The sequence below is a fragment of the Grus americana genome, chromosome 8 (assembly GCF_028858705.1).
Source record: "Grus americana isolate bGruAme1 chromosome 8, bGruAme1.mat, whole genome shotgun sequence".
Classification (NCBI taxonomy): domain Eukaryota; kingdom Metazoa; phylum Chordata; class Aves; order Gruiformes; family Gruidae; genus Grus; species Grus americana.
Window position 1 is genome coordinate 16,101,932 of NC_072859.1, and position 18,054 is coordinate 16,119,985.

At 39.7% G+C, this 18,054-nt stretch overlaps 1 protein-coding gene across 3 annotated transcripts in view; it reads left to right on the top strand.

Annotated features, from left to right (window-relative positions):
- DPYD (dihydropyrimidine dehydrogenase) overlaps positions 1-18,054 on the top strand; it is a 360,787-nt gene that overhangs the window by 324,847 nt on the left and 17,886 nt on the right. The window contains exon 21 of one of the 3 annotated variants that reach the window (XM_054833664.1): positions 12,683-12,818. The exons of the other annotated variants lie outside the window; for them this stretch is intronic. Coding sequence (XP_054689639.1) covers positions 12,683-12,763 — 81 coding nt within the window. The 3' untranslated portion in view covers positions 12,764-12,818. Of the gene's footprint in view, positions 1-12,682; positions 12,819-18,054 lie in introns of those variants that run through there. 3 annotated transcript variants of the gene reach the window in all.

Genomic DNA, 18,054 nt, shown 5'->3' on the forward strand with positions numbered 1-18,054 from the left:
CAGTACAAAACTGCTTTCTGATGTTTATCTTTTGAAAATGTTTTCCTTGGTTTTAAGGAAATATTTCTAGTTCAGAGATGAAACTTTTTACTCATCCAAATTGAAATGTTAAGTAATTAAGTAGCATTACAATGAAAGGAATAGTACAATAATGGTGGTGACCAAATTACAGATGCTTTGTTTAATCTGAAATCAGTTTCAACCCAAAATGTGGCCCCTTTCTCTGGAAACCCGGCAGAGAAAACAACACGATGGCTCTCAATAGTGCTGCCCTCTTTTTCCTGTTTAGAAGTGAATAATATACCAAACGGTCATCTCAAAGGTGAAGATGGATAATAGGAAAGTCTGCTGACTTGAGTAGCATAGCTTACCTACATTCTCCCAGACAGAAATTTCTGCAGTTCAAAGTTTTCATTCCAATTTGGGAGGGGTGGAGGGGTTGCCCTCCAAAATCAGCTGGACTACTAGACATTTGAACTTTTCCCATGGAAAGAGTCTCTCAGAAATAGTTGCAAAGAAGTTCAAAATATTTCAAGGCTTTCTCTCCTGCAATGGCTCTGCAGCAGCTGTTCCTGGCTTGCCTTCCCTCACCCTGCTGCCACCCCCTGCCCATCTCGCCCTGTGAGTCCAGGCCTGGGGGATGCTTTGTACAAGCTGCCCCGAACCATGAACCCTGCTGCGGTGAAGCCTGGTAACCCTCATGGCCCCATCCTGACCACTGCGTGTAACGTGTGCTGTGAAAGAGGCAGGCTGGCCATGAAAATTTTATGTTGTGGTGTTTGTCTGGGCTTAAGTTCTGGAGGAATTTTTGAACGATAAGGTGTAGCTTAGTGATCTGCACTGGAACCAAGCTGCTAGTTGTGAAGTGAGCTCAGCCAAAAAGTTCAAATTTGTTTGTGCCCCTGATGGCTTTTATATTCATAAGAACAGTAAAACTATAAAAAACGCTACTGTAAATTTTACTGTGATCTATTATAGCTGATGGTATCTTAAATCATTCTTCACCCCTTATCACAGCAATCAGAAACTTCAGATAAAGGTTGAAACCTGCCTTGCTTTGTCTCGCTACAGGGGTATGTTCTTTTCCCCAACTTACAAAAAATAAGCAGCCTTTTAAGACATACAAAGAATACAGCATGAAACTCAGAGTGTCTGTATCTGGTTTTCATGGGAGATGCTTGAAAGGAATTAGACTATTTTCCAGGGGAAACTTATGGCACACAGCTTGTGTATAAATTAACAACAATGAAAGTGGTAAATTAAAATTGCGACATCAATTTCATTTTTAGCTCTGCTTTGCATTTATATAGAAGGATTTATTATTACTGTGATTTACCTTCTACTGAGAGGTAAAAAAAAGTAAAGTATGAAGTAGCAGCAGTTGTAATTATCTTCTGGAAAACTTCAGCTTGCAGAAAATGCTGCGGCATGTCTGCTCAGAAACCGAAGTTGCTGCAAGCACACCAGACTGTCGTCCCTCCATTTTCTAGGCTGGATTCCCAGCATTTTCTGATACAGCAGTTCAGCTATAAGGTTCAGCACATGCTGAAGGAAGATCCATCTTCCATCTCAGATGAAGCACTGACCTCCTGTATGACCCCCACTTTTTATTTTTCTTTTTTTCTCCCTGGGTCCCTGTGTGTGCTGGCAATGAGGAATGTTGGTGGTGTGGAAGCCCTAAGTAGGTTGTCCCAGCACAAAATAGCAAACCAGCTCTTGGCTCTTTTCTTCAGCACCATCAGTACCAAAGATCCTTTGTATCTTACGTGCTAGCTTAAAGCCCAGGGGAAGACTATCACTCCTTGTGCTTGCTGGATTTTCAGAAATGCTCTTTTTATAATACCGCTGTGTAAGGTGACTGAGTTGGCTTAGGGGCATGTCCACAACTGTGGAACAAGCTCCCACAGGACCTAAGACTCAGTTAGTGCCTTTGCCTTTCACCCTGAGAGTAAAAGATGCTTTTCCAACTTTGCCTTCTCTGTGCAGAAGTGTATCTATGGTACTGTCTGCTTTTGTTTTTACAGGAAGGAAATTACTAAAATTTTTCCAAAACAAAGCAGCCTGTCCCATACACAAAGAACAAGAATGAGAGACCAGGTGAGCTGTGCAAGATAGGTGGAGTTGATTAGTTAACAGACACTGCTGGGATATTTTAATGATGAAGGTGGCTTAAAACCTTTGCAAGGGAAGACAACAATATGAAACAAATGTCCATTTTATCTCATTTCTTTTGTCTTCTGGAACAGAAACAGAGACACTGAGAAGCAGGCTCAAGAAACCTAATTAAATACTGAAAGGAAATTAAAATTAGTTCCCAGTTCTGTTGCCTAGAGTGATTCTGTGCATATTCAATTTGTATTATTTCCAAAAAAAAGTAAGACATTATAACCAGAATTCTCGAGGTATTTCTCATTCTTGAAGAGAAGAACTAGGTGTCTGAGCTAGTCTTCAGATGTGATTCTATGATCCATACTCCCAGTATTGTCATTAGGACCTGCCAAGTATTTGGCATATCTCAGAGCAGTTTCATTGTTATGAAAAGGAGTCAGTGGACTCCCAAAGCTACTCATTTCTGTTGGGGAAAGTTAAGGACTTTGAAGCAAAGTTTTCCTAAGGAAAAAACAATTGATAGCAAATTCTATTAAATAAGCTGAGTTCCTGTGGAAGTAATCATCAACAGTAACTTTTTTAAGCTATTTCACTTAGAAAGGAGAATTAAATCAAAATATTATGATTTTATGATCTGTCTGTACCAGTGTCAGTATCAGTGTCACTGGTACCAGTCAAAATGTCAAAAAGAAAACTTTATAGCATCCTGAGGTTGCTTCACTTCCTAATTAAGATTACAGTAGCATTTTGCAGAGTGTGAAAGGAATCCTGTGTGGTTCAAAGTATCTTTAGAAGGGAGAAATAATTTATTTTAAGGACATACCTGGTGCAAGAGCTTTCTTTAAGACTAGGTTGAAGCTACAGTTCATACTTTGGCTCATGCTGGAACATTGTTTATTTTTTTGACTTTTTAAAGCTGTATTTGTACTTCTATTTAAAACAAACAAACAAAACCCAAAAGAGATGTCCTTAAATGTTAAAAAATGCGGTCATATCTGTGATAAATAACTCCACACTAGGACATACTTTTTAAGGTAATGCATTAAGCTTTGTGACTCTAGTTCCAGAAAGTCCCTGATGACAGAGAATAGCATTTATTGAAACTAGTAGGATGTTACACTGTTTTTCTTCATTCTGCCTGGGCACTGACATCAGAAGTGACTAGATTCCTGTAGGCACCTAACTTCAGAAAGGAGAGATATGTCTGTACTTTCAAATTAAATGTGCCCGGTAATATTCCTAGGTGCTTAGGCCAGCTGGCACCAAGCAGCCTGTGCCGACGATCAGAAGCTGTTAGTCTCCGAAGCAGGTTGGCTGCAGGCAGGCTGCCGGCTGGGAATGACTCCTGGAGCATGCCGACTTCCAAAGCCTCTCCAGGAATTGCCTGGGACACTGATAGTCAACACAGGCCAAAAGTGGGCAAGAAAACGTTGTAACACTTTGTTAGGATAGATGACAACATCCTTGTGCCTGGGAATATTCCCAAACACTGATTTACTGCTGTGGATGTAGACTGAGTGTCTTGCAAAAGACTCAAAAAAAAAAAAAAAGAGAGAAAGCAATGATTATGGTAGTATGTGAGTGGGCATGAAAGATGGACAGATGGACATAAAAATGAGCTATATTGGATGTTAGTGAAAATTGCACTGGGGAAAAAGAGCTCTCTCAGCCTGAGGCTCCAAAATAAAGAAGAACAGTGAGAGTTTTTAGAAAATCTCCAAAAATGTCTTCTGTCCAAAATATAATGGAATGTAATGTAATATAATATAAAAGTATGACTAATATACATATTTTTAATGGTGTAACTAGTATATATGTATATATGTATTATCCAAGTATGGACAGTCTAAAAAAATGATAGCTCACTGTCTTTCCGAATGTTATAAAACAGCTAACCCATGAGTTCATTGCATCCTAATGGGTGAATTCAGTTTATAGGTGGGACAGAGTTGCAGTGATTCAAATGAGAATACTCAGAAGCTATGTTTACATTAAGAAGTAGTGCAGACAAATAGGCCAAATAGGAATGGAGTTGCAGAATGAAATGGTTGATGCTGCAGATCAGTGTCCACGCAATATGCATTCCAGGGTTTTTTACTGTGTTCTAGTTCTAGTCTGGTCTCATGGGCTAAATGCCCATTAGCAGCTGAAGCTCATTTTAGGTGCAATCCTGGAGCACACATTCAGGTTCACTTCATCCAAAATCAAGTCCAGTTTGTGCTCTCTGAGACTGCTCTGCCATAAGAACCAAAATGCAGCATGTGGGGATAATCAAGAGGTTCTCTTCAAAGGTGTACTCCTGATCCAAACTAAAACACTGATGTAGAAGCACCTGGAGAGCTCATGTGGCAGCATTACAGCAATGCAGAGCTAATGTGCACGATTAGCGAGCAAGCCGAGGCCAACCACCAGTGGAGAAAAGACAGAAGCTGTTAACCACTCAGAAAAGAAAATGTTTGCATAGACAAGGAAAAATTTTGCGCAAACATCAATGCATTAGCACAAAGCAGAGAAGAAAAATCTACTGGTAATTGTCTCGCATATGGGATTCTTTGCATTGGCAAGAAAATTGTTTTGCCAAAGCTTGCTTACAATAGCAAAAAGAAAAAATGCACCACATCAGGAAAATAAACTGACTTGGAAAATGTAATTTTCACATATCTGGCTTTGATGCACTACACAAGAGCAAAAATAAACTTTTGGTGCCATTTGCACAAGCATGAACTTTAAACTACGAGCAGCAGCACAAAAGCAGAGAAGAGAATGATTGCCAGCTGGACAGTTGAACGTTAGTAAATGCTAGATAACAGAGACTTTGTTGGCATTTTGCGAGAATCTAAAAGTACTGACAAAAATGTGCAGCACAGTATTACACAATAGAACAATCAAAATACCAGCAGGACAATGTAAATTACCAAGAAAACTTGAACAAATTAAAATACCAGGAAATATAGATAACGCACAAATACTCTGCTTTTAATTAAATCAAGTGAGTGAACGAAACGTGACTAAACTGGTGCAAACAATTCATAAAAGTTACATGCAAAAAGTCAGAAAACTTAGCTCAAATAGATAGTAAGACCCCTGTAGCAAAGTATCTACATAGTGTTTTAAAGGTCTGGGATGTCTTCTAGGCAGACAAGAGCTGGTAATGGATACAGCGATGCAGCCGGGAGAGCACTTGCCTAATAGAATGTCCTCTGCACTCCGAGAAAAAAGCAATAAGGCAAGTGAAAGTAAGAAGGGCATCAGTCTCATTGTTGAGGTTTCCCAGAGCCACAGGTCAGACGGGCAGCGAGCCAGCTGTAGAGAAGATGGGAAGCTGTACATAGGCATAGTCTTTTAGCAATTTAACAAGGCATTATACAGACCTGCAGGTGGTAATATGCTTTCCATCTTAAAAAAGTAAAAGTAGTTTTGGTTTCTGATGCAATACTCATATATTTGCAAATGTGTTGGATATAAGAATTAAAGAAAGTAATTTCTCAATACCTTTTGAGCATCCATTAGGGCAGATACAGGTGGAAGAAAAGGCAATTTGAGATCAAACCAGTGGTAGAAGAATGCCAGCAGTTTCAGCAAGAACTAATGGGGCTAGCTGGGATCACTGTCATAGCTGTATAGATGCAGAAACAGAACAGCAAAAGCTGTAGCTGATCATTACATTCTCATCTATCTGCTTGAAATGACCAAGGCAATAAATCTAAAATGAAATAAAATGAGATGAAATTGCATTTGACTCCTGGAGCACTGGGATAATTGCTGACCTCCCAAAGGCTATTACCCAGCTCCTAAAAAGTAAAAACCATGCAGGATAGACCCACACCTGAAAATGGGTAAGTTAGTTTGAAGATTAGTGGGATTCATAAACCATCTCACAGTACTTTTCCACGCTTTTCAGATCTGTACAGTCTCATGAGGTGATTACTAAACAAAATCACGCTATGAATACAGCTGCTGTAATTCACTGGAGTCTTCTCATATATAAAGGAGCTGTGCAAATTATCCCGTGGTGCAGCATTGCAGCATGTAAATGCTGAGATCATTATATCGCACAAGGAAGGGCAGGGGAGGCATTACTGTTTGTGTGAGGCATACGTAGAATACAGCTCCTCCAAAAAACCTTCTACATCCACCAGCAGAGTGTAGGAACAGCCCAGCTGAGACATACTGGAGTAATGTGTGCAAGTGAAAACTTTGATCCTTATGTTTTAAGGGCAGGACACTATATGAATATTAACTGACCATCAATTATTAGAAAGCATTTTATGAAGCCAGAACTAGCAGCCCCTCAGTAACCACAAGGGAATGCTGCTAAACCTGCAGTGATGCACATTGCTCGACATCTGGAAAGAGCTTGAGATGTAAACCCCTGACTTCTTATCCAGGCTGCCGTGTACAAAGACTGAACAAGTATGTCAGATTCTCAAAATAATAGAAATAGAGAAAATGAGGAGATTCAATGTAAGTATTATTTAAGCTGAGTATTTGTCAGTTTGAGGCAGGGGCTACAAAAGAACCTCAAAGGAGTATTTGAACAGGCAAAAATTTAGTGTCAGCTCATGCCCAGCAATCTTTCATGTTGGCTGTATGAGCAGGGAGAAGTCCCATCCTCTCCTGGAGTACTGCAACCCCATGGGTAAGTGGAGCTGTACAATACGTGTTCCAGTTACAGCACCCAGATCACTGAGCAGATATGTCATTGGGCATCTGTCAAAGCTCTTCTGGAACAGAATCCTCCATTCAGAAGTATGACTGTGTACTGGGGAGCATTGAGCTGTGCAGGTAGTTGCATTACCCCTGGAGAAACATAGGCCTAACAGAAAGGAGAGACAAAAACTCATTGCATTCTTAATAGACTTTGAGGAGAAGTAGAGCAAAGGAGATGACTTCAAACAACAAATCTCAGAACCTAACCTTTGCTATATTTGTCAGACTTCTGTGGTACTCTGGCAGCCCCACTACCAAACTGCATTTGGAGACAGTGGAGCCTGGGCTATTTCTTGTTCAGTCATGCAAATAACCTGGGAATAAAAGTCTAGTCCACTTCTCATCACTGCTATCGCTACCATTGCCTTGCAGCAAATCGAATGGCAAAACTGAGTCAAGAACTGAAATTGCTTTTTTTTTTTAAAAAAAAAAGCAAAGAGGAAGACATCCTCCAGTGGAAAAATGTCTCACAGAAAGCACTCACAGTAGCCTGGTGCTGTACTGATGTCAGGATACGTGTATACCTCAGTGTCTGCTGCCTCAGGAAGCATTACAGCTGGCAATGGGGAAAGGAATAACAAAAATGAAAGAAATCAAAGGGCAACGTTATGATCGGCAGGCTAACAACCACCAAGAAATATGACCCGGCACTTTGCTAAGATAAACCTTTTCTTCAAGATAAATCATGAACTTGAGTGCAAGCCACCTACATTGAAGAGATCCTGTAATATGTCTAAAGTAGGAGTTGGGTGAGTGTTATTTTCTAGTCTCACCCCAAATGTCTGTGTCATATGAGCAGGAGGCAAAGATGTGGATAAGGAGGCACTTTCTTCACCAGGGCTTGGGTCAGTGGGACAGAAGAACACAAGCTGCTGAACACACCATTGACAAAATTTGTTGCTGACTTGTCAAACTCCACACCACTGCAGCAGCTGTGTCACAGGCAGTCTCTTTGCAGAAAATGCCCACCCAAGCTTTATGCTGCTTGCAAGTTCCATTTTGGGCAGTACTGAAAGTGACAGAGTGATCCCTCTAACCCAAGTTGCCAAGAAAAATTCCAAGTTGGAATATTTTTTTTTTTTTGAGTAAGAATTACTCAGTTTTGTATGTGCTCTTTCCCAGGTTAAGGATGGAGAGCAGTTATATTTGTGTTTAATAATGCCATCTCAGCTAAATGTAACTGAGGGATGTCACCACAGTGAGCTTGCTTACTCCTGCATGAACACATCGATGCCTAGGAAATTCAGAAAACTCTGCTTCAAAAAAGTGAAAAGAAAGAAGTTGAAAATTGAAAGAAAATAATCCATCTGGAAGAAGGATTAAAAGCTGGGGTGAGGTGCAGTCTCTCATTTCTGAGGTCTGAGCACAGAAGAATGTTTGTCTAAGCCTGCAGATAGCCTGGAATGGTTGCTGAGGGGCACGAGCCGCTCCGTCAGTCAAGTTACTGTCAGAGTAAGGAGCAGCCTGAGGCAGCAGAGGGGAGTGGGGGATTTGAGAGGGTGCTGCTGATGCCTGGGAGAGCCCTGCCATTCATCACTCTACTGCTCCCCACCACAGCCTTGCCCCTTCTCCTTCCCCCTGTCTGGTCAGCGAGCGCTCCAGCTCCGCACCAAGCATTTCCAGCAACCATGGGGCACGGGAGGGCAACCTTGCTCCACCTCCAGCAAAATCAAGTGCTGCTTAAATACATCCCAGCTGTGAGCTGCCTGCGTGCCAGGGCTATCCATGAAGCCATGTAGCTAAGCTGCATTTTGCTACTCTGCCTTGTCTCCCTGCCCACCCTGCTCCAGGCACACACCTGATAGGAAGCAGTTTGTCCTGCTGTGGTGTCATGACTCGTCAAAGTCATCTGCACACAGAAAAAGTGGATATTTGGGAACAGACTTACTGCTCATGCAGGACCACTCACTGCATCTTCTCTGGAGGCAGAAAATGGTCCCAGCTTTCCTGAGGAGAAGCAGCAAATCTCTCCTGTGTGGTGACTGCTCCTGCCTTTGTAAACCACTCAGACTGAAACTCTCCTAGGAGCTTTAGCCATCAGAATACACAGCACCTCTATAAAATATGGAGAAAAAAAGGCAGGCAGACAGATGACATGGATTATCTATAATAATATAAATTATGTCATCTGTGACCTTTATAGCAGCAGCGGTGTTGTAGATAGCATTAATGTAGAGAAACTGCACTAAGGAGAAAATTTTGTGTCCCTTTTTGTCTTATGGTCAAAATGGCTATAGATGATTGGGTTTGAGCTGTAGACTGAATCACTATAAATATCTGGCATACCTTTAACAAGATGAATTATGTCAAGAAATAAAAATTACTTTGTTTTTACAATTTAAATGGGGATGAGATTTTTTTAAATATGGCAGGTTTTGAGTAGTGAAGCTCTGTAGGGCTTGCGTGATCGCTCCTCCATGAACAGGTATGTTATCTGGAACTATCTGGGTGCAGAACAGCTGAAGACGTGACAGTTTTTTGAAACAGCGCAAAAGAGGTGCACACTGAATGCTCTGTTTTATCTTTCATTGGGCACCTGTAACTCCTGTGATGAAGTCAGGTGGAACTGTGTGTGCATGTCCAAGAAGAGTGGGTTGGTTGTGGTCAGCCGGTGAGACGTGGTCCCTGTTCCCCCGATCACTGCAGGGAGGCTTAACCTTGGTCACTGTAACTACTTGCATGTTTAAACGTCAGCCACGCGTAGAAGCTTGTAGGATCAGGACAGGAGTTTCTTTGCAAGTACATATTATGTAGTTTGTTGTGCCATGCCAATCCCAAAGAGTACGCAGTGCGAAGTGATATGTAAAGGAAAGGTTTATGTATCTCTGTGGTTTATCTGCAAGGAGCACATGAAAAAGCGGATGGCCTGTTGAAGCAATATGTGATTGTGGTTATATTTAATAGCAGAGGGCAAGCTGAATGCATAGACTCACAAGCCTAACCATGCATACAAATCAGTGAAGTTTTGTAGTAACCAGATGATCAGAACTCATTTTAAAGCCATTATAGTAATTTAAAACAAGATAGTTTTTAAAAATACAGTGATACATGCCTGTGATCTGTATTTCTAATTATTTGCACCTTAGTTTTTTAAAAATCAATTTCTTCTTCTGATTGACTTGAGTAAAAATCTAATCAAATTAGCATTTTAGAATATATGACCATTGTAATGTCATTTTCAGAATATAATGATACTTTAGATATTATACTTTAGCTGTTATAAAGACAGATAAATATGTGCATGAGGCACTGTGGGGGACTCAGTTGATTCTAATGAGCACTTTTCTGTTTGTCTACATTAGGTTTATATATAGTCTCTATTACTTTGGTACCTACGCGTTGACATCTCCTCACTGCTTGATGGTGTTATAAGAAGCATTTATATCAGTTTAGTGAAGGTATCACTTTTGAAATGCGTTATTGATATTTTATGAATAAGATAAGTTTGATATAATATTCATTTTAAATAGTTTAGCAATTACTTATTTCTTTTCAGATCTGTTTAAAAGTTTTAATAACTTCAAATGATCAAAATTCTTCATCATCACTTTCTTTCAGTGGACCATTCAAATTTTACCATCTGGCTATATTCTCATAATTTTTTTTTAACGATGTCATGTGTTATGAGTTGATTTGTCACATTTTCAAAACTGTTGGAAGGCCTTAATCAAACCAGAATACCCAAACTTTTCATAGGAGAGCATTCAGCACTTTCTCATTCTACCTCTCACCAACTGAAGTGGGAGTTTTGACTATCTAGGGGTGGAAGCACTTACTATTAATGCCAGAACTAGCTGTATTATGACTCTTAGCATGAAATTTAGTGAGTTTAGATTATTGAGGTGATGATAAAAATCATTGTATTATTGAGTTTGAAGGCTCTAAAAGGCAATGGTAGGCTCCTTGGTCATAACTGCAAGAGTTGACTAGAGCTCATTTGTCTGCACTGAATACTTTACATTTAAATTAGGATTGTGTGAAGTAGAGATGGAAGGATTACTGTGTGTGAGAGATGAATGAGGGAACGCATTGTAGTCTGTGCAGAAGGAGGATAAGTACTGTAGTTCATCTGCCATAAGAGATGGATTACAATGAATCTGAAGTGGAAGAAGGTTTGCTTAGGAATTATTAGCAGTGGTTTGCATTTCAGTAATCTATTAGTGCAATAATATATGTATAGTTATGCGATGTGTAATCTACCAGGGGAAACCAGAGTTTATTTCTAGATACATTGAAATTATATGCTGTTTACAGTATAGGCAAGTCAGTAATAAATATGGAGCTTCCATGCAAAAAATACATAAAAACAAAAAGGCAGGATAAACAAAAATCAATACAAAACCAAAACAAAAATCTGCAAAGGTTACAGTAGATGGAAAAAGTGTATGTTCTTATCACTTGTGCAAGGTTTAACTGTTAGCAAAAAGTATCTGATAGGTAAATTTGCAGCTAAAACACATATAGCAATGGTGAAAAATGCACTTTTCTTTGCACACAGTGGCAGCAGTGGTTATTTTGCTGAATGTACTCAAAGCCTCGTAAAGTGGCTTTCAAAGTCTTGGTTTTTTCCAGAGGCTGGAAGAGGTGGTTTCTGGTTGCCCTCTCTGCCTAGTCTGCCATTCCCCTGGAAATTTGATGGACATGACTGTTTAGACTATATATTTTTATATGGCCCTGGTGTATGCATAGGCTTTATGTGTCCAAGTACTGCAGGGTGTCTAGAGCTGTATTTCCACCAGGGAGATGCTGGAAGGGAGTGTGGGAGATCTAAGGAGGATGTAGATAGCGTGCATTTCACCTCGTCCTGCCCACAGGTGTATTTGCCCTCGGGCTGCGTGGTAGTGTCAGGTTGCTCAAGGAGCTTTTCAACAGGTTCACATGGGTCATGTAGGCAGTTTGAATGCAACTTCACGGAGCTTCACAGTTCTAGAAACAGGCCTAGGCTGCTCCTGGTACCTGGCCCAGCTCATTTAGCACAAGTGGAATTAGCAAATTCAGCTTAATATGGCTCCACTCACCTTGCTGGGTCAGCAGCATCTATGATTGACAGGTCGATTGGTAACCGCTAATGGAGCCATAGCAGCAAGGATATTCATGCTTTCTTATAGTTGTAAGAAAAGTTTTATTTTTCCCTTTTAATAGTCTAGCTAGCACCTCTGAAACTTTTTTGAAAGGACCTAGAAAACAGACAGTCATTAGGTACCGCTAGAGCTCAATCTCCTCAGTACATGCAGCCCCAGAAGAGGATGGTTAAATCCAAAGAAATAGATGATTTTAGGCTTGTTCTGAAAAGCTCAGTTACCATCCAGCTTGGAGGAGGAGGTGGGTAAAAGTATCTAGCAATGGCATTTTTTTCCTGTGATCAGGTAATTTACAACATTGATATGATAAACGCATAAGCTGAATGTATGGATATATATATGCTATGGTATATAGACACACATGAAAATGTGAATACCGGACTGATGTATTTTTAGTTCTATGCCAGTAAAAGTACAAAATCTTGTCTGCATGAAGTTTTTTCCAATACTAAGGCTCAACCGATACTGATCCACGTTTCCTAAACGCATTTGAATACAGTTATATTTGCTCGCCTGACAGATACTTGTTAATAGCCATTCTGCTGACATCTTTGTTACGCTGCTGCTTAGCTGACAGAATTTCATCTGCATAAATGGGTGGAAAGTCCTTTCCTCACATGTCCAACAAACTGGAGACAAAGTGCCTGCCAATGTTTTAATTTCTTTTGCATGTTCTGGTTAGAGAGTGAGAAGAATGCTTTCACTCCACAGTGTCATGAATATGGTAATCTATGGAAATCACAGAAAGCAGGTACTTAAGTTAAGCACATACTGTACTACAGGAATCCCTGATGAATTCAAGTCTCTTCTGTTTAGAGAAGATGTTGTTGTCTATTAAGTGGCAGACTGGAAGATGTTCATGAAGTAGCACAGTAATGTCTATCAGTATCTTCTTTTCTTCACCCCAGAAGGTAACATTTTCTTTATCATCTATGTCATCCTGGCTTTTGATTGTAAATGTCTAAGCTTGCTTCAAATATTAACTCCTTTTTGTTTTATTGATGAATATTTCATGACTTCAGTACATTTGTAGAATGTGAGTTTTTGCTGCACTATAGTAAGCCTATAATCCTAAAATCTTTTCCTTCACTTCGTATATATAAGCTGCTAAACCCCAAACATTTGAGATAGAACATGAAGAATAATTTGTTCGTGATTTTGAGCTAGTAGGGAAAATTTTGGCAGCCTTAGAAAAATGGTGAAAGAAGAAATAATTGTTATTTAAAATAACAGTTTTATCTGCACGCTCAACCATGGTACTATATATCTCATGGTGAGGTCACAGCAATATGTTTTCCTAGAACACACATTAATGTTCTGTTTAGTCTCAGAATTACTGCAGGGCTGGGGGTTAGCTCACCCGCTTTAAATAATCATGGTCTAAAAAGCAGGCAGAATAGTTGAGTAACTAAATGCAATGGTATATACACACACAGTGTGGGGACCAGAGGTTACGGGAACAAGTATATGTGCAGTAATTACAGATTACTGAGACAGTGCTGTTTACAAAGCAAATAAAAGTTCCAAGAAAAAAAATCATAACTGAAAGGCAGAGTTCATTTTTTCCCTGAAGAATTGTTCTGTCCTTTATTTTGAAGGCATTTCCACATCATTAAAGGCAGTGATGCCAGTAATGTCTCACGCTAAGAAACAGAGCCGTGAGAATATGTGAACCCCCATAATGCAAGCGACAAATTCTCTCTGGCTTCTTGCCAATATCACTACAGCCGCTCTGGGGGCTGTAACAACTGGTGTTGGCCCAAGAATTTCACTATCAGGTGGAAACGGATGGAGTGAAGTATCCTGTCCTCTCGATGGCACGTCGCCTGCCCACATGCCCTGGGGAGGACTCTCGCAGGATTCCCTGCTGGAGGGCTTGACGTGAACCCTTCTGCCATCTGGATGACTCCTGCAATGCCTCGGGCCCTTACCATGCAGTGCCTGGGAAGGGTCTGTGCGGTAGCATTGCCAGACTGACACAGAGAAGAGCAGTTATTTAAGAGAAGTTAGCTTTGAATGTCTTTGAAGGAGTAAGAATATCTGAAAGAATAAGAATTAGCAGCTTCACTGTCTCTGTGGCCATACATACTTAGTTTTCATTAGATAAGCAGCTTACCTGATTAGTGGGGAAAGCTTGTGCTAAATATTCTCTCCATATATCTATGGATATGAATATGGGTGTTATTTGCCACCTTCAGAGGAACAGAATTCAGCTTTTGGCTTTATTGTTGGGTTGTGTTTCTTTCCCCAGAAGGAGCACAAGCTACCTTGACATTGTGACAAGATTTTGTTGTTGTTACTGTTGCTGTTCTTTGGTACTGGGACTTTGTGTTTTCTTCCTCCCTGGAAATGTTGGAGTCATGTTTCATTGTATTCTCTGAGAACAAGGAAGAAAGCAGATACCACTTCAGGAGTCCTTAGTAATCTTTTTTTTGTTTTGTTGGAAAGTTTCAAGGGGGTGGAGGCAGACCACTGAATGGAAACTGTTGTGCACTGTAAAGTGTGGTCAAGGCCACATGTATGTGCAGCGTGTAATAAGGATTCTAGATAAATGCAGCCATTTTGAGCACATTAGACTTTAGAAAAAATAAACTTGAAGGATTGAGAAGCAACTGGAAAAATCATTAAAATTGAAACTGCTTTCTGGAAAACTTTATATATGAAATATAGAAGTTTTCCACAGGAACAAATGGGGGTCAAACATTACTAAAACCTTTGTGCTGAGGGCATCTAAAATGACCCATACAAACCTGATTTAAATTCTTATAGCTCCTGGGTGAGGGCAGCTGTCTACCTTGCTTAAATGTTAATGGTTCCCTTATCTGATTGCCTTTCTGTACCACACTCCCACTTTCAGGGGTCCTGCTTCATCTGTTACCCTCTTCAAAGCTCTTCATTCTTGTCTGCAATCTTCATAGCTGTAACTGTGTCTGAGGTAGTCACTTGGCTGTGTAGCCTCCCAAGCTGTTTCACACTTAGCTTTTACCTGGCCAGTTGCTTGTCTCCTCAGTTCTCTGAAGCCAACAAGAAACCTCCACTGATGTAGTCCTGCCAAGGCAGAAAAGGGATGAAGCCCAGCTTTTCTCTATGTTTACAGAAGAGAGTGGTATTTGGGGAGGATAGCTAAACCAACTACAGATCAACTGTTCTTCATGGGAAGGGAGTAGTCAGCATGGATTTATGAAGAGAAAACCACATTTGACCAACTCGACAGCTGACTACAATGAGATGACTGGCTTGGTAGATGAGAGGAGAGCAGTAGGTGTTGTCTTCAGCAACGCTTTCAGCACTGTCTCCCATAACATCCTCATAGACAAACTGGTGAAACCTGCTGTAGCTGACCCTAGGGGGATTGGACTGGATGGTCTCAAGATGTCCCTTCCCATCTCAACCACTCTGCGATTCTGTGAAGGTAGTTGGCCACCTTTGTCCTTTCCAATCAGATAGAAAATTTGTATTTTCTCCTCCTTTCGTCTCTCCTTCTCTAAGGAAAAGCTGTTGGTTAAGTAATTTCAGAGAAAGATCTATTCAGAAAAACAAACCACAGAGAAGGAAGATTAAGAGCCACCTCTTGTTTGATTTCTAAAACACACTAGTGTTTGCCACTACATTGGTGTGACAATTATCCATCCATTTGCATAGCTACAGAATATGTGGGCCTTTGTTTGGTGCATCTCTACTGCAACCAGTATAGAATATTTCAGTAAAGCAATTTGAACTCTCTTTCAGCAGTTCAGTTTGTCAAACATTTTTCAGTCTTCATTCTTGTTCTCATCTAGTTTTGCTAGGTGCAAGCAGAAACTTCTACACTTAAAAAAAAATGTAAGGTATGTGAAATAACACAATTTGGCTTCAGTTCCATTTCCAGATTCATGAGGGACATCACTGTGTCACATAAAACTGTTTACGTGTTGAAAGTGCACAAGAGGAATTTAGAGAATGAATGCATACACATCTTCATACCTCAGACTGGAGACAGCACTCAAGTATAAAAGAAATTGGATAATGACATTACATTCAATATGGGAAATTCTTCACACATGAGGAAAATAGTATTTTTGAAACATGTTGCCTCGTAGCTAAATGATACTGCTACTCCAAATTTCCATAAGCCAGTGATGCCTAGAAGTTCTTCCTTTACCTTGTGACCACTGTTCCTGAAAATAATTTTTATGAAAATTACTATTTTCCAGTGTTCTTTTTGATGCCCCATCTCATCAGTACATACCAGCAGGATATACTTTGGATCCACTGGAGTACTGTCGGAGACTGTTTATTTTTTTTATGATGATACCTAGCTGTGCCAGCTGAAATCTGTGTCTTCTAACAGCAAATAGCATCCAGCCCCTTAGTAGGAGACAGCTCCCCAGTAAGCAACCCATGACTACATCATGGAGACATACGTGAACTTTCCCAGAATAAGGAGCAGATCAGTTTCAAAGTTAGAAATAAAGTCTGGGTCTCCTGACGCATGTCGCACTGCCCTGTTCCCTAGCCTGTTCCACAGCTAGGCTACTTGCTCGTGTGCCCATAAAAATTGCAGCGATCTGAAGTGGAGGATTGTCTCTACTTTTTACCATTAGGAAACAAGCACCTTTTTTAGTTCATAATATGCTCAATTACCCTTAGATTGATCCATGAATAAATTATAATCAAAACAGACTTATTCACCTTAAAGCTCTCCCGGCTTAAGGTTTCATTGTTGATTCATTATGTTGTCAGTTTTCTATTGGGAGGGTAATGCTTTTTTATATCTGGATAGAGACAGTTTTAGTGGAAGATACTGCTATCTTTAAATGAGTAAGATTTAGCTTTTCTGGTGAGAACAAATTCATCAATGATGAATCCCTGGAGAAACTACTGAAACAAAAATCACAACATTGCTGGAGATTTATACAGTTCATCAGTTAAAAGGCAGATTTTGAAGTCTTGGAGGGGGGAAGGATTTGGATTTTTCCTTTTTTTCCTGTAAAATACACCAGCACAATATTTCAAGCTTCCAATTTTGTGATAATGCAATTATAAACACTGAAATAATACCACTTAATATATTTATTTTGGCTCCATTCTTGATGTTATCCCTCCAATAGAAACACATTGAATTATGGCTATATAGAGACAGATGGATACAAATAATGCAGCTATAGACATCACTGATACGGATATATAAGTAGACAAGAATTATCTAATTACTCTGCTTGTTGCGATTTTCTAAACACTTGCTATGATCCACATATTCATATTAATTGTTTTTTTTCTAGGCAGATGTTGATATGACAAAGATATCAGTGTATGGTGAGTTTAGTGACATTGGAATATCGGGAAATTAAAAAAAAAACAACAAACAAACAAAACAAAACATACTGTAGAAAGATTTCAAAAGCAAAGAGAGTTAAAGTCTCCAAGTTCCGTGCTTGTGCTTTCATTGGGAATTGTGCTATTAAATCCCCCATGTGCTTAGGAAGATATCCCCTACAATGATTAGAGGTGATTTAATTTTAAACTCTCTTAAATGTCTGTCTCTTCAGCAGTTATTTCAACATGTTTCCACTTTTGCTATATCCAGTAATTCACTTAATTAAAATATTGTTTGCCATTTCATATGGTCTTTGTCTCCAAAATGACTCTGAACACAACTCTGAATGATAAGCAGTCTCATGGTTATAGAAAAGATTGGTGGTTCTCAGTGTTGTTTGATGAGCTTTGGCTTGGCTGCTTGTGAACTACCAGACTCCAAACACAAAAAATCCAGACCATTTGCATGTGCACACAGTCACCTTCTGTTAAGTTGGTGGAAGCTTTGTTGTGTGTGCCCAAACCTGGACTAAGACCTAGATGTTTCCTTACTTATTTTAAATTCCAATTAATCAATTTCTTGATGGAAAAACAGCAATGCACAGCAAAGAGTAAGGTTGGATGTTAGTTTTCTAGATTAAACATAATTTCACTTATTTTTTTAAAGGTACAGATTATACAGTTTAACTTAACTGCATGCATGTCATTACAAAACATCTGAATTATGGTACTGATGGCATTGTACACTTTTCAAAATGTCTGCTGAACATTCCAGTTAGCAGCTGTATTAGATGTAAATATCTAAATACTTCCATCTCACAATTTAGAAAATGACCTAATTACCTTTGTAATTTGCTCT